Source organism: Gambusia affinis, linkage group LG12, assembly GCF_019740435.1.
Source record: "Gambusia affinis linkage group LG12, SWU_Gaff_1.0, whole genome shotgun sequence".
Lineage (NCBI taxonomy): Eukaryota > Metazoa > Chordata > Actinopteri > Cyprinodontiformes > Poeciliidae > Gambusia > Gambusia affinis.
This window is the reverse complement of record NC_057879.1, coordinates 25,869,200-25,886,474: the sequence shown is the minus strand read 5'-3', so window position 1 is coordinate 25,886,474 and position 17,275 is coordinate 25,869,200. Positions and strand designations below refer to the sequence as shown.

The following is a 17,275-nucleotide window of genomic DNA, read 5'->3' as shown; positions in this document are numbered from 1 at the left end:
CAGTACTGATTAGATAACACTGACGGTGAGCGCTGTTCAGCAAAGCGGCCCTGGAAATGTTTTTAGCTGCAGCCGTGGCCCGGTAGTGGTGGAGGGCATGGCGACCGGCGGACGGGGGGAGAGCGCTGCTGTGGGCGGATTCTCTCGGCCTTTGATTGTAGCTGGCTGTCGAATAATGAAAGCTGTTGCATAACATTACTGAGTGTAGACCAAAGGTTTTATCTTTTACTTTTTTTTATTTATTTAGTATTTTTCCAAACACGAGTGCTGGAGTGATGTAATGTCTGTCTGAGTTGAGGGGTCATATCAGAGAGCCGCCACCAGGAGGAGAGAGCGGGCCTCCACTGGATGGATGTGAAAACGATGAAGGCTGAAGAGGATGAGGCTGGTAACTACAGAATGTCTTCATCAGTCACATCGGCACCGTTTGTTTTAAATAACCCTGTCTGCTCAGGCTGGGAAACAAAACCATTTCCATTCTGTTCAGGCTAAGAGAAGCTTAGGAAACAGATGGATGAACAGAAGCATTTACTAAAATCTTAAGGTGAAACTCATAAATTAAAAGACACTCATAAATGATTTCAGATGAAAAATCTTTCTACAGATCTATAAAATTTTTAACATTTTAAACTGTTACTTTTAACATGCTTCAACCCTATAAACACATTGTTATGGAAGAGGATTAGAGCCTCTGAAAAATATATAAGAACTCAAACATTTTTCTCAGAACTTTGACTTTTTTCCTCTCAGAATCCTTTAAATTGTTTATGCACCATTTGTGAAATCTAGTCTGGAAACTTTAATGTACCAAACAAATTTGGGACATAACTCCAATTTGGATAAAATCCAAGTTTACAAATACTATGACAAAAAAAAAAAAAAAAACAGTTATGCGATTTTTCTAATTGACATGCATCCAAGAAGGTTTGACCATTTATTTGGATTTTGACATTGATTGATTTAGAATTCGGAGGAAAAAGTCTTGTCAACATTTTTCAACACTAATAAGGAACATTTCTCACTCTTCCTTTAGTTAATTACCTGTGTGAAATGACATCAAGCTGAGCATAAACAGCACTGATATGGAGAGAAATGGATCTGATGTGCAAACTGCCTGTTTGGTTCAACCAGCCACAAACGCCAGCAGCAGGTCGTCCTTCAACGTCTAGCAGTGATTTAAACAATTCTTCTGTTGTCAGAGGTCGGCAACGCCTCCAACAATTCATAAATACCAAGTGGTAGATTCCTTCTTGTGACAATGAAAAGACCAAACGACTAACGGATCCTCAACACTGTAACAGAAGTTCTTATGGGCACCTATTCAGTTATATATGTTTTGTATTTGTAAATGAAACTAGTTGAGTTGAAGTTGGTAACCTTGCAAAATCAAATGTCTGAGAGGTTCTGCTTTGTCCATGTGTACCCAGGAATGTGTGCAAAATGAGCTAATAAGTCAGAATATTAAGGTGTGTGCCCCTAAATAATCAAAAATGTGGATTTCTGACTCTAAATCAAGATTTAAAAAGTTGAAAAAGAAAACATAAAATTGATGCAGTTTTATTACAAATATTAATCTTATCAAGTGTTTTGCTACAAAGTACACAACTTTCTTTTACTGCTTAAGATCTATTTTTCCAGCTGCAGCTTTAAAACCGTTTTACCTTAACTGGAGCCACAGGTGGCGCTCTTTTGTTTTATTACTTAGTTTAAACTTACATGGCACTTTATGTAGTTATAACATTTGAAAACTTCAACCCATTGATGCATGGAAGCTTAACTTCTGTAAACTGTATGTTAAAATTCCTGCCACTGCAGGTAAACAGAATTTAAGGGATTTTGGCAAAACTGTCATTACTGAAAACATCTGAAGCAACAGGAAACATTCTGAAATAATGAAAGAATAATCAGTTTTCTAAGCTTTGTTGGAAATACTTGTTAGTTCTGGATGCAGAAAGACGAGTCTCTGTGTTATTAATATCTGAGTAATAAAAATACAAAACTGGTTCTCATTAGTCAAAGGTGTAAATGTCGGTATGTCTTTTCCTGTCATAAGTACTTTATAACAGGAAAATGTTATAGGTGTTTTTATGTCATAGGTACATAGGTTTTACTCCCAATTAAAAATATTATGAATTTAAATAAGTAACCTTTGTTTAATCTGTTTACAGTGGAGAAAGATTTATTTTTATCAAACAGCACAGAGACAAACAAAGATGGAGGTCATGATTTCATCCTGGTGTCAACCAAACAATCAAAATCATAGATACAAATCAATATGTATTTTATTTCTCTAAATAAAATATATATAGATATATGTAGGTTTAAAACACATCATGATGCTAATTAGTCTCCAATAATTTGAAATAGTTCTAATCTAAATAGAACAAACTAGTGTTAAATGTAGCTGTTAACATGTTTTATATTGTGGCAGTCGTGTATTTTTTCCAAAATGGTAAATATGAGCGATATAAGTGAAGAAGTGATCTTCAGTGAGATCCGTTTCCCCCGTGAGGTTATTTATAAGCTTCAGTCGATGTTGTACCTTTGTGCCGCAGCTGCCCTTGGTAGCAAGGGCCGACATATGGACATGTGATAATCTCAACGTGAGTCATTTTTTTCCTTTTCCCTCTTCATCGCGCTCCGAGTCTTTGCCTGGGCTGGCTGATGAATCGCTTCATGGATGTGGCAAATAAATCAGCCTCAGAAGAGGGAAAAATGGTCAGAGAAAATGAACTGTTGTGTTCCAGGAGACTGAGCGGCTGAAATCGGGCGTTCTGTCATGTTTGGTTTTTCTGCAGCAATGTTTATATGTAGAGTAAGGTAAGGAAACAAACAAAACCAAGGAAAGTATAACGAGCAGCAAAAAGTGGAGTATTTTTACATTTCTTTTAGGACTTAGCCTTGTTAAGTTTCCCCTTGCAGTGCCTTAATTATATTCTGTCTAATTAGTTTACCTTAAAGATTAGAATACTATAAAATTACTGCTGCATTAAAAGCAACTAATGAGTATGGCCAGGTCTTTCTTTGATTTGTTGGCCTCAGGGCCAGAGAAAACAATAAAAAATACACATTAAATGAAGGCCGGGATCGAATTATTGTCCAAACATCCCAAAGATTTGCAAAGCAAACACTAAAGGTTTTAGTCAACAGTTAGCTCAGAAAGTTAGAAAGAAAGAAAAAAAAAATCAATTTTCTGTTCTGTTTGGCTTCTACAGTTTATGGTGGAAAAGCATTCCTATCATGGGACCCATATGGGTTGGAATCGGTGCAGAATGTTCCTGTCTGTGGGCTCTAAAATGACCCAAACTTACTTCCCTGTAGACGTTTTATCTTGGACAGATTCAGGTAACACCTGCAGCGGTTTCAAATCGTTTAGCTTATATCCGTTTTATTTTGCTAATAGGGCGTTGGCTTCATCAACCCAAGATGATCCAAACAGTAGATCCACTTTGGTCAATCCTGGATCAACCGCACTCTTCAACAGTTTGTCAAAGTTAAGGATTTATTAAGGAAACACAACTTTCTCCCAGAGGAATGAATCCATATCTTAATAAAAGATTATTATTGAAGTGAATTGCTGCTAAACTCTGAATCTAATATTGCCAAAATATGAGCTATTGTCCATTTGATGCCTTTTCATTTAGAGTGATTTTTTAATCTTAGGAAGAAGCATTATTTATAAATTAAAAAGGATTCTGAACATTAAAAAAATATTTACATAAAAAAATTTTATTAATTGACTTACAGCTTCATGTCAGCCATTAATTTAGTTTTGCTCCAGTACTATAAAAAGAGTAATTAATTTTTTAACCCACACTGGATCCAGTTTGTCTGGATTTGTTTGTAATCCAGACAAACTGATGTGAAATAATCTTGGCCAAAGTCTGTTAGGTTTCAAAGATAAATTTATGAGAAATAAAACTAACAGTAACTTTGCGCAGCATTATAAAATCATCCATATGTCAGCCGGAATACATTAGTTTGCTAAATTAAACACATTGGTTAAAAAATCCAAAACATAATCAGTTGGATTAAAATGATAAACTCAAGGTAGAATAATTTCTTCCAGAAAATTTCTAATGATTTTGTGATTGGAGTAGAACTATAATAATTGGCAGTATAAAGAAGAAAATGCATAAAAATCTAACCTTTAAAATGACACTGAATAATTTGGTCCATTTATTGTCTTTTCTGAGTTGGTTGAAGAGATTGGACTGTTTGCTGCAACGTGCAACTTTATTTGGATTAAAAATAACTTGGAAAAAGAAAATCACTGCGATGGGAATGAAAACCTTTCCTAATAGGTTTGGATTGTGGTGAACAGAAAAACAAGCTTTTATTTTGTGCATACCTCTTAATTATTTTGCTGATCCTTTTACTTTAATTGTTTGAACTGAAGAGGCCTGAAAAATGCACTCAACCCCCGCACTGAAAACGGTTCAGATCCATCAGCGGCGGAAACCTTTAGAGCTGTTTCTTCTCCAGCAGCGGGAGGACGGCTCCGGCTCCGGCTCCACAGTGATGTCACCGTATTTTCTAACTCTGTTGCTACAGTAGAAGATGCTTCCTATTGTGGTGCAGAAAGCATCCTGGAGGGGAAACTCTCTAATGCTTCTTCCTGCTGAGCTTTTAATCTGAATTACAGCAGAAAAACAAAAGGTTAATCACATCGGGAGACCCTGCTTTGGCTCTGGCCACCCAGTTTCCCTCTCCCCTTCGATTCAAGGTGGATTATTGATGATGGATGCTAGAGGGAAGACGGGGATGCAAACGTTGCTATGCCTCATCCTCTCTGATGGTTTTTGACATCTTTCTCTATAATGCACATCAGAGTAGCATTTTGCTCTGAAATGTTTGAAAAAAGCAGCTTCCTGCGATGCGTTTCCACTGACCAAAACCTCTGCATCCTCACCCGCCTTATCTTTACTTTCTGGTGTTTTAAATGCTGGCAGACGCATTGCATTGAGATTCAGGAGGTTATCTCTCGGCGGTGATGGGAATTGCAGTAGCCAAAAGGATTGCCACAGGTTAATGCCCCCCCCCCTTTATTTTTAAAGAGCTATGTTTAGCGCTGAGCCTTAATGAGCACAGCTCTTTTCCCTTTGAAAAACAATACAAAGCCACAGAGGGAAATGGATTCTAAGTGTGTCTTTTGTAAAGCTTTTCAGATGTGTGTTTTTGTGTCTTGCAGAGTGGTGGGCCCGGCCGTGACCTTCAAAGTGAGCCGCAACTCCCAGAACGTCAGCACTGCAGATGTGGCCAATGTGGCTGGTAGGTCCTCCTCGGCTCGGCTGATGCCATCTTTATACTGACAAAGAAGAAGACGGCCCATTATCACTGGCTCGCTGCCGCACCTGGGGCCCCGGTGGCCCCGGTGGGCCGCTCACAAAACCAGTGGCTTCCCCTTCAGTCTTTGCTGGTTTTTCCTTAAGCCGGTGTCCCTTCATTTTCAGACTTTCATTTTGCAGGAAAACGGTTTATTTTAGTTTGGTGTGGCTTGATATGGTGAATTATTTAGGATTTATTTCATTAGTTACCCAAACACATCCACACTGCAAAAACACAAGATCCTACCAAGTATTTTTGGACTTTCTGGTGTTTCTGGTGCAAATATCTTAGTTCAAAATAACTTATAATTACTTTTTTACAATAAATAAGAGCTTGTTTTAAGTCATTAATAATAAAAACCCCCAGTTCCACTGGTAACAAGATCCTTTAGTTACACTAATAATTAATAACTTGCTAGACTAGCTAATAAGCTGCTTGTATAACTAGTACTCTTTTACTAATATTAAGGAATTATTGACTTAAAACCAGCTTCTATATATTGCTTATAAGTTACTTATAAGTTAATTTTGTTTTAATTTAAGTGTGCAAAGATATTTGAACTAGAAACTTTAACGATTTTGTGTTTTGGCACAAAAGATGACAAAGACCACAAAATCTTGGGGAAATGAATTAATCAACCAGTCTGGTGATTATTCTGATTAATAAACCATTTATAAATTCTCTTAAAGACCCAACATGATACGACATTCCTCTCTTGCATCCTTTGCTCGTTTTATCTAGGACTGTAAAGATCTCTTAAATCCAGAGATCTTTACATGTTTCTGTGTTTATCGGTGAAAGCAGAAATCTCTTCTGAAGCAGAAGAAAACTCTTCAACATACAGACGTATACTTAATATACTTTGCATCACTGTGGCTATTTAGCTCAGTCTTTTTCTCAAACATTTTCTTCAGAGGGAAACTGACTTTTTCATGTTGCTCATTAGAAATTTCAGTCATGCTCGAAGGTTTCCGTTTGGAGCAGGAGTTTCTTTCTTGCCCGGCAGCTTAATGCCTTTCCTGAGTTTGTTGGTTTCACAGTTGTTCCTAACTTTTTTTCCTCCAAACAACACTTACAATTTGTGTCAAAAGGTGGAAACCTGGAAATGATGGACAACTTTTACCAATTCTGCCTTGAGCGATCAGCTGGATCAAACATCCTGACAGAATTTAGCCAGAAGCTAAAAGCTTTGGACATGTGGTTGAGGTTCAGCTTGCTAAGTTACATTTACCAAATGATTTATGTAAAATGTTAAACAACAAAAAAACTCTTATAATTGCACCCCACCTGGCAGGGTTCAAATAAAGCCTCTGTCTTACAATAATGCAAATTAAGCATATGTAAATCTGTTTATTCTTGAACTTTCAGTAATTTAATTCATCCCATTAAAGAGACGGATGTACTGTGGCACATTAAATAAAGTGCTTGCAATCTGCTACATTTTCCCAGCTCAGATTCAAAGCCTGAACATGTACATCGCAGGCTGATTGCAGCAACCTGCAGGAATAATACCTGAATCAGCTGCTCTCAACTTTCCAGCATGGTGCACTTACAATCAGGTCATGTTTGATGTTTGATGCTTACCTGGAGGAAAGTTTCTGAGAGTTTAGCAATCAGAATGTATTCACTTTAAACTTTTCTTATACTTTTGATTCTCAAAAATTCACAAGTGTGAAAAAGGAAAAAAATACATATGTTAGAGATCATTTTTAAACATATATACAGTAAACTCTTGCGTAAAATATACTATCTTTACAAACATTACAAAAACACTCAGTGTCGTTTAAATCTCATTTCTTCCCACTTGGTTGGAACTTGAAGATGTTTTTAGTTTGTCCAGATGTAGTATTGTAGTAATGATGTAGTAAAAGTATTCAGCTGCTAAGCCACACTCAAGGGAATTGGTGTACCTAATAAAATGGCCAGCGTGTATAACTTTCATAAATCTACGTTGCATTTTTTTACGACCAAACATGAAAGTTTTGCTGTTCTGCTAAACCCGTACAGCCCATCCTTTATTGTTGTGAAATTAAGACTTTAAGCTTCTTCCGTTCACTGCCATCATGTTTTACACCAGCAGTCCATGACTTACTGGAGTAATATAAACTAGTAATAGAAGAGAGGACTTGCATTATTCATAAACTTTACTGTCTGCTGAGAAAATTCCAGATTACAGTTTGATGTAAAAATATAAAAAATAGTTGAGGTTGATTGTTGTATTTCACTATATTAACATCACAGTTTGATTTCCGAAACAAGGATCAAAGCTCAGAAAGCTAAAGACTCAATTGTGTGTGTGTGTGTGTGTGTGTGGGTGTGTGAATCTTCCATTTGATTGACGCAATGTCAGCATTATAAGCCTGTGAATTTCAGCTGAAAATCGTAGAGCCCTTTCACACCTGGTAGTCTGACAGACTGGTCTGATTGGAGACGTTTGGTACATTTTCAGCTGCTGTGATTCTTTTTCGCGCTACACTGTGTCAAGCTAACTGAAAACCTGTTCAGCCTCTCGCCTGTGGGGGCGCTGTACCAAGACCTGTGGAAAGAAACGACAAAGAAAACGACACATTAACCTCTGAAGACACTGAGCGCAACTTTCTTCTTCACGAAATGAAAACAAAAATGGATTAATGTCAGATTTTAGCAGTTGTAAGATTTGTCTTTTGTCTTTGGTAAAACACAAGACATTTCTTACACTTGTGTGTTTGTTTTGGTTGTATTTACCCAGAATGCCCACTTCCTGCTTTTGGAGCGGTCTTTAGTTCGCTTGGTGTTCACATATGCATTCGAACCGCGCCAGAGATCACTTTAATCAAACTGAGATCAAAGTTTTTAGTCAGGCCAGAGTTCAAATCAGAGTTTGATTACACATTCACACCTCAACAAGTGAACCAGATTTTCTAGGCAAACGGACTGGAGTTGGATTAAAGCCGACTGAGCAGGACTGGTGTGAATGCAGCTTTAGACCTCATGAAGAAATGAAATGGAAGTTCATAATTATTCAAAGATAAAACTCAGAACAACATACTTCCAAGCTTCCTCTTTGCCCGATTTTAAAGCCTCCTCAGTAATCCTCTGTGAGGCCAGCATCATTCCTGCAGTTCTGCAGCATGTAGAGCGACCGTAGTGATCTTCCACGCTGGAATCCAGCTGTGGAGATGTTGTAAAGGTGTGTGGGAGTGTGTGAGGGTATGCACAGAGCTGCTGTGTGAGTCACTGTAACGAGAGGGGGTGTTAATGAAGACGGGAGTACAGAAAGGAGGAACGTTTGTCATTAGCCAAGCTGTCAGTCCAGAGAGAGAGAGAGACACTTTGCTCATATTCCCTCAGTGTAACACACACAAACACACACCATCATTTCACCTGAACAAGGAAAATTGGGTCAGTCAAAGTAACGACATCAGTAACTCACTGTCTGTTTTCCTTGTTCTTTTTATCCCTGCTTGATAATTGCAGTCCCACCTCTTCACACGCACTAAATTCCTCTTTCAGCCCCCCTCCATCCTCCTCATATTATTTTTTATTTTAGGTGGGGATTATGCAACGGCTGCAACCGCTTCGCTCCGCTTTTAAGTGCCATTGTTGGCGTTCTCGTTTGGTGCTGCGGGGTCACGGATGAGCCTCGATTGCCATTAATGCAAACATTTGACAGAACGTGCTCCAGATGAAATGCAGCGTCCTCTCGGCTAAAGTGCGATGGTGTGGGTGGCTCCGTCTTTAAAGTGTCGTTTGTCATATTCAACCAGAATATCAATCCATTCCAATGGGTACATTACCCCTCCATCCCCCCATCTCTGGGCTTTATAGAGGTTTTCTAAAACATTAAGCTTAACATGGCCATTGTAATGATGTCGTTTTATCATCATTTATGGTCGCTCAGCAGCGCACAGGGAGGACTGGACGGCCGCGTGTTCTGACTCAGACTGGTGTGTTTAAGCATTTGGCAGCTGTGCTGCAAATGATTTAGTTTTTATTTGATGTAATCTCAGCCAATATATCAGCACGACATGTTTGAGGGCCAGAGGAGAGCTGAGCAGTAAGATGGAAAAAGATGTTAGTTTTCCTTAATGCTTGGAAGCCTCTAGAGATGTTTGATTATGATAAAAGGAAAAGAGCTGACATGTCTGAAGGTTGGATGCAGTGGAACTGTGAGGTCCAAACTTTTCGCCTGTCGGCCAAAATCAGCTGACCTGAAGTCCTCAGGGTGGCACTTCTTCTTCCAGTTAAAATGCTGCATAATTTTGTGTTCTTTTTTTTCTTCTTACCTGCTCAGCAATACTTTGAATATGCAATACTTTGAATATGCGATACTTTAAATATGCAATACCTTGAATATGCAATAATTTGAATATGCAATACTTTGAATATGCAATAATTTGAATATGCAATATTTTGAATATGCAATGCTTTAAATATGCAATACCTTGAATATGCAATACTTTGAATATGCAATACTTTGAATATGCTATACTTTGAATATGCAATAATTTGAATATGCAATACTTTGTGAAGCAAAGTAGAAAAGAACAAATAGGTACAAAAAACAGCATCAATGCCATTTACTGGAGGGACAAATTAGTTTCATTTCTGAACCGCAGTGGCCCCCGAGCCACACTTTAAACAACACTGGTATAGAAGAAAACTTTCTGTCGTTGCCTCATACATGTGAAATCTGATTCATTATTTATTGTTTAGAAAATAATCTTAAGTAATATTTCTGCTGAGCTCATATTAAAGTTTCACATGGAAAAATGTTTCTGGTTTTTCCTCTGAGTTTTGTTTGAAATATGTTTGTGGCTTTTGTCCAAAGTGTCCCATTTTTCCTTCCAATTAAAACAACACATGAAAGGGAAATAACTTTTAGTTGCCAAGTTTGTGTAGAAAACTTACAAAATAAATTAAAATTTTTTTCAAAGCCTTGCATGGATTTTATTCCACAATATTGCTATTTTTAAAGATGTTGGGAAATTGGTTTTAGTTATTTTCTAAATGTAATGTAATGTGTTTATCTTCCTAATTGCCTTGTTTTAATTAAATTTAAAAACCTGACATGGTAAAATCAGCTGAATTTTCATAGTTGGATTGAACAAATTTCTTTTCTGATTTCCTTTCAAAGCTTTCCCACCTTTTTTAAAACAGCTATGTTTGTGATAAGTTTAATAAATTAATTTGGAAAGAAATATTCACTTTCCAAGATCTATTTTTCTTTGATACGATGCCATATTTCTTGTAGAGTTACAAGTTAGATGGAACAAAAGTTACTACTAAAATATGTGAACTTCTAAGTTTGAGCTCATTTGGTTTTTGTAGCTTTAAATGGAAGAAGTTTCCCATAACAATTTTCAAAAACTTGTCATTACAAAGATTAGGTAAAGCTTACAAGAGTCAAGAACATTAATTTAGCAAGACTTAATTCAGTTAAAATCTTTAGAAATATCTACTTAGGCTAATACATTTCTGAAACAAGCAAATAAAACAACAAACAAACAAGCCATCTCCAGATATACAGATTGCTGAAACGTATTTCATGCAGTGATACTAATGTGCATCTATAGATTTGTTCTTTTTATTTGTAAATATTTCCTTTTCTTTTATATTATGTTGCTCTGTCTGACATTTTAGCTGCTTTTCTCCCCCAGATCCAATCCATGGAACATAAAACCAATAAAGGAGCATTTTAAATTCCTAAGATGTATTGATGTGTTAGAAGAACATTGTGTTGTTCAGCCTGTTTAAGAACCTCATTCCTCTTAACTCATGGATTCATGGATTGCTCTTCCTCTCACAATGAACTGATTGTGACCTCGGGGCCCCAAGCAGCCAAAAAAAGTCAGATTAATGCTTCTCTCCTGACCAGACCCAGAGTTGCATTTTAAGCATCCATGATGCCGCTTCTGTCACGCGCCTCCACCCATTGTGGTGGGTGGTGGTGGGGGGGTGAGGTTGGAGTGGAGAGGTTTGCTGTGGGGCCACCGGGGGGCCATTGTCAAATGTGGGGGTGGATGTCAAGATGGTGGGCAGCGAGGTGGTGACCCTCATTGTCCGGCGAAGGGTGGGTGGAGGACCCAGAGGCTGCTTCCAGCCGTGCGTCTCGGCCGTGAGAACGGGACCCCGTGAATAGGCCGGGGGTCAGGGTCAGGACGGTGGGCAGCTCAATTAGCACTTAAAGCAGGAGGAGAGCAGCTGACATGGCCTTATCCCGGCTCCGTCTGCTGGCCTGACTTCTGCCGTTTTTCTGCCACCAGCAGTTGTTTTTGAAAACATGCTAATGACGGCTCTCTGTGTGAGGAGAGTTATTCATAAATGCCCCAAAGCTGTCCTCTCTAGGGACCGTTGACCGTTAGAAGAGTTTCTGCTTTTACTCGAATTAAAAATCGTTCCTCCAATTATTTTCATCCCGGCTTTAAGCAATCGGCCTTGGATTTACAGTTTCTGCTTTTACTTGACGTTTCGGACGGTAGCTTTGAAATATTGGACGAATCGTCAGAACCACATCGTGATTTAGTAGTTTTCATATTTCTTCAGGAAAGGGAATTTGGGGTAGATCACATTAGCAAAAACTTTATGGAATCTAGATAGTTCAGACCTTTTTCTGTCCTTTACCTTTTTCAAAGTTAATATTCCGGAATATGTATTTGCCCTCACGTCATGGTCATATTCCTTGCATTCACAAAATCACTTACATTTGTTTTTTGTGTGACTACTTTATACATCTCCAATAAAGCTAAACATTTTAGGCTGATCTCATAAATGTTGTGACACTTTCCACACAAAAACGTAATGTAATGTAAGAAATGGTAAGTTGTTTTTTATCTAAATAATGACATATTTAAACTTCTGGAGGTTGAATCCTGAAGATACTTAAACTTCACTGCTTAATCAGAGTTGAGTAAACCAACTTTGAACCCATTTTGTTTATTTTTTTTCTGGAATCTTTTATTTTGTTTAGTAACAAAGTTCATCAGATAGTTTTGTGTGATGAATGAGGCGATACGTTACCGTGTAACTTCATATGTGTGTGTTTGAACTTTATTGGTGTCCTACATGTTTTCAGATGTCTGGAACTGAGTGACCCTGAACATAAACTGTGGCGTTGCACAATCATCGAAGCCTCATTGTGGCTTTTGGCTTTGTTGACCCTTCTGAGCCATCGTAGTTTTCAGATCAATTAGCTGCCAGGTGCATTACAGTGTCCGAGTCTTTCATTTTCTTCTTGTTAGTGTCACCACATATACACTTCCTCCAAATAAAAGTACTTCCTGTTTTCTTCGTTCAGGAAGTCGTCTTTATGTGCTGTCAATGTGTAAATTATAGTTTTCTTTGAGATGGTTGCAAGCTAAGTTGGCCTTCTGGATAAATGAATCTGAACTCCTCACACTTGAAGACGTTTGGGATGCATCTGCTGTAAGACTGTTATTTTTTGTCATTTGAAACTCAACTCTGACTTGTAAAAAATGACTTGTGAAAGTCTCTGGTGGCGGCTCCAGTCACAGATCTCTCCGCCACCTCACTGGGCCCATGAGGTCGATCCCTGAGGTGAGGAGCGGTCCGGGTTCTATCAGCAGCATCCCGGCTTTTCCTCCCTCCTCCTCACGGCTTCTTCTCCGTTTTCTTCAGTCTGACTGGATTAGCATAGATCTCGTATGCCGACAGAACTGACCTTCACTGCAGCTAAACACTTGTCAAAATGCCAAATGTGATTACTGAGCTCTTTAGGTCAAAGTAATGCGTTTCATCCACCTCCCTTCTCCTCGTTATTGATGTGGCGGCCCTAAGCCCACGGGGGGCCATCTCCCCTCTCGCACCAGTGCCGCACCAGTTTGTGTGTCATAACAAAGTGAGGAAATGTAGCTGTAATTATGGCTAAGTAATGCATTAAAATAGCGTGTTGCTGCTTTGCTGGAAGTCTTTCTGTGACTTTGTCAGCCCACAGCTCGCGGATCCTGTCATTACAGACAATTTCAACTTATCTCAGAGTTGGAGAGAGCAGCAGCAGCAGCAGCAATGCCTTTCAAAGGTCCTCATCATAGCCATTATCATTTTCCTGCAAAGTGCATGCTGGGAAAGTGTAGCCTCTGTTTAAAGGCTGTCTCTGAGGGGAGACTTTCTGCATTTCTTAAAGGGGAAGTATTATGTAAAATCAATTTCTTTTCCTTAATGTCATGTTATAATGTTATTCTTTCATCAAAAACATACCTGGAGTGGTGCATTGATTGTTCATGCATGTTTGAGAAGTCCCAGGGCAACCATCCAGCTCCTTCAGACTAGCCAGCTGCAATTAGCAAACACCTGGTGGAACTGCACATCTGCTATGCTCATTACATAAGCTTCTTTTCAGTGCAAACCTGGTAAAACTGTTGCTCTGACACTTGTCTACTCTGTAGGTGTTCAGGTGTTTCTTTTTCTTTTTCTTTGGATGGGCTGCACTGAAACTAATTTTGTTGTTTTTCTATACGATGACAGTAAACGCTGACTCTGATTCTGCTAAAGCGTTAATAGAGGAGCCATGTTGTGATGACTTTCTGAAGGCGGAGTTTCAGGAAAAGCAGGAGTTTTTAGAGACAGACTCAATTTCAAGGTGTTAAATTAGGAAGTAGAATTTCTTTCAAGTTATATTTGAATATTAAAGCATTTTCATAACTGAAGTTAACATAGTTACTTGATTGTGCTATAAAATGGAACTATGTTGCTGGAAAACACATAATGATGCCCCTTTAAATATGCATTTACTGTCTACAATTTGAAACACACGACTGCTGGTTCTTTTGAATGTAATTTAAGTAACATCATTCCATCTGAAAAGTTTCAGGGAAAGAGTTTAATGGTTGCATTCGACAGCCTGCCTGCATGTGCTGTCATTATTAACAGCAGTGAATGATTTTGTGTCATCGTCGTCATTGTCTGGAACTCCTTTAATTGTTCCCATTGATTGCCTGCGTGATTGCATTGGAAACAGCTCTGGCATTGGGATCCGTCCAGCGATCTCCCCGTGCCCTGCAGGAGCTGGCAAATCCATTTCAGTTAACTTCATTTCAGCTCACCTGCTAATCAGTTTTCATCGCTTGCCGAAGGCTTATTGATTCGAGCCGTTCCTCTCACCTGTTGCCAAAGAAAAGAATCAGAATGGTGAGTGAGGGAGAAATGGGGGGAGTGGTCCCGTTGTTTTTAGTGATGCAGCTCTCTGACATACACACTGTGCTTTTTATCTTCTACGTCGTCGTCTGAATTGCAAGATGCCTCATCTGAGCTTTCCAGAGCTTCAATGATCCAGAGTCACCTGTGGTTGTTTTGGTCCGACTTCAGAGAAATTGGAAAAGCTTTCCACCATCCTCAGGAGCTTTGCAAGCATCTGCGAGTTCTGCCGTCAAGTGAGAGGGAGGGATTGGACGGAGAAGGAGTGGGGAGGGACACAGGTGTTGTGCCGAGCTGGAGTTTGCACAGCGGTGCAGCGTGATCCCCCCAGCCAACCCCACAACCGCCCTGCCAGCCACTCAACCATCCAGCCGGCCCCGTTTCCCCCGTCGTTGGCACGGGCCCGCTGGCACCAACAGACCCCTTTCCCACTCTCGCAGCTGGCAGAATCTCTGCGAGTTGGCCCGAACTCCTGACGTTCACAGCGGGGTTGGCAGACCTCGCCCAGATGGCCACCTTGTAGCAAAAGCTGGCTTTGCGCTTGCATCGCTTTTACATCATTCCCTCAGCTACCGAGTCGGGAAGGAAGGAGACGGGCTTCGGCTGCCAGCACTGATGCATTTTTATTCGTGAGATGTGGGAGTGCTAAACTCTGCTGCAGCTTTCACACTTTCTAATGATGATTTGTGCTGTTTGTGTAACTGTCTGTGTACAACAGCAGGGAACAGTTCTCAGAGCGGAAATGGGCAAGATTTCTTTCCTCAAAGGTTCGTGCTAATGCGGAGATTAAAGCTGCAAGGGAGACTTTTCTGTAAAATTAGTTACGCTTATTGTTGAAACAGGTAGGCACATATAGAATAACACTAGGTCTGTTTTTCTATTCCATTATATTTTGGCATAAATTGTTAGTGAAGACCAAAACTGCTCTCTGAAAATCAAGCTTCCATTCACATACTGATCACTTACACTGCAAATAGATACAAATATCTTACTACACTTTGAATAAGACAAAACTAACTTTTACAAGTAACTTTTTAGCATTATATAGAAGTACTATCAGATTATTTCAATTATACCAAGTCATTTTTTTCCGTGTTTTAAGTAAAATGGTCTTCCAGTGGAAGTCGTACTGTTTTAATCAACATTAAGGACTTAAAACAGGCTCCTAGATCTTGCTGAAAAGTTACCTTTGTTAGTTTTGTCTTACTTGAAGTGAACTAAGATATTTGCACTAGAAAATTGACCAAATGTACTTGATCTTATAATATTAGTTGGTCCAGGAAATCTTTAAATGATGGGAAAAGGGATTTTCACCAAATGACAAGCGGTACTTTTTAGGTTTGCTGTTTTTCGACTTGCTCAGAATGTTTTTGTTTTTTTCCCAACATCAGACGGCAACAAATTTTTTCCACTTCAAATACTCCTTCAAAAGTTATGTTCTGCCCAGCCTCAGGCCATCTTTGGCTTGTAGGTAAGAAAATTATGGATTTACAGGAAAGTGTTTGCAACAATAAAACACATGGAAGCTGTTTGTGCAGAGGACTGGCCCAAAATCAGACTGGACTGGCCAGATTTTATGATCAGAGATGCTCTCTGATCCTTTCAAGTAGACTTCTATCTGATCTGGTCACGTTTCAACAATGTTTCCTGCTGAACTGCTGCATCACCAACTTCTTCCAAATACCAGCCTGACTTATAAAATGAGTCCAGTCCAACCAGTCAGCCTCACTGTGCATATACCTGCAGAAAAGCCCATATTACAAGCATTAGTAACAAAAACCTTCTGGTGGTGGAGAGGATTTCTAATGCAGAAATATTACAATATGGCCGACACGATGATTAGGAAACTTGCTGATTTGACAGTTGTCCGCTAGTCAGTGAAACTCTCTACAAAAGAGAATAAAAAATAGCGGCGCCACAATGCAAAAATGTAATTCATGCAAAAAGAACAGCAACCAAATATTGATTGTGCATACTATGCTTTTTTATGTAGGCTTAAAGTTTGCGTTTGGATCTCTTTTCTGAGAAAAATGGACAAGTGTCTGAAAAATTTCACTTTGTATTAAATCTATCATGAGTTTTTTTTTTAAACTACATGAATAATTTTTTAATGATTTAATTTATTTCTGCACTTGATTGTCCAAATCTGTTCCAAAATGCTTACAAAACAATGCCAGTTGATGAGCTTGATCATGCTTCTCAGAAAGCAGAATAATGTTTTATTTCTTCATAGTGCTTTAAGAAAACGTAATTTTGTAAAATGCTGCAGTTGGATTCCATACTTCATCCTTATATCCCACATGGAAATCCATACTTTAAGCCTACAGATGCGACTAATACAGATTCTCAACTTAAATGTGATCAGGTCATGTATGACATCATCTCTTACATTCAATACGACAGTACAGTGTAGAGGTGTCTCTCAGCTACATCTATTATTTATCACCTAATTTAAATTCTCCTGTATTTCCGATAATTTATATCTTCTCTGTGATCTCAACTGAACAGAAGAACAAGCCTTGTCCTCTCTGAAACTTGCTAGCACTGAACTTGAATAATTTAATATACATTTTTAAGGCGCAGAGTGAAGTCATTGTAGAGAATTTTTCTAATATCCTCAGATTTAATCAGCATGTCTGCCTGATGACGGTTCCTAATTATCAATTTTCATCCTGCTGATTTTTCTTGGTTATAAGCTTCCTTTCTCCCACAGAGTGTGACTTATAGCACCCATAATATCCCCAAAATTACAGCTGCTGAAATATTAAGACGTTTTTATGGAATCGCCATGAAGACACTGAAGAGGTTTTCACAT

The 17,275-nt window shown here is 38.8% G+C and overlaps 1 protein-coding gene across 2 annotated transcripts in view; it reads left to right on the top strand.

Annotated features, from left to right (window-relative positions):
* The window catches only part of LOC122841639 (receptor-type tyrosine-protein phosphatase N2-like), a 180,379-nt gene that overhangs the window by 53,451 nt on the left and 109,653 nt on the right, over window positions 1-17,275 (top strand). For both annotated transcript variants that reach the window (XM_044135112.1, XM_044135113.1), the window contains exon 11: window positions 5,192-5,271. In XM_044135112.1, coding sequence (XP_043991047.1) covers window positions 5,192-5,271 — 80 coding nt within the window. The remainder of the gene's footprint in view (window positions 1-5,191; window positions 5,272-17,275) is intronic.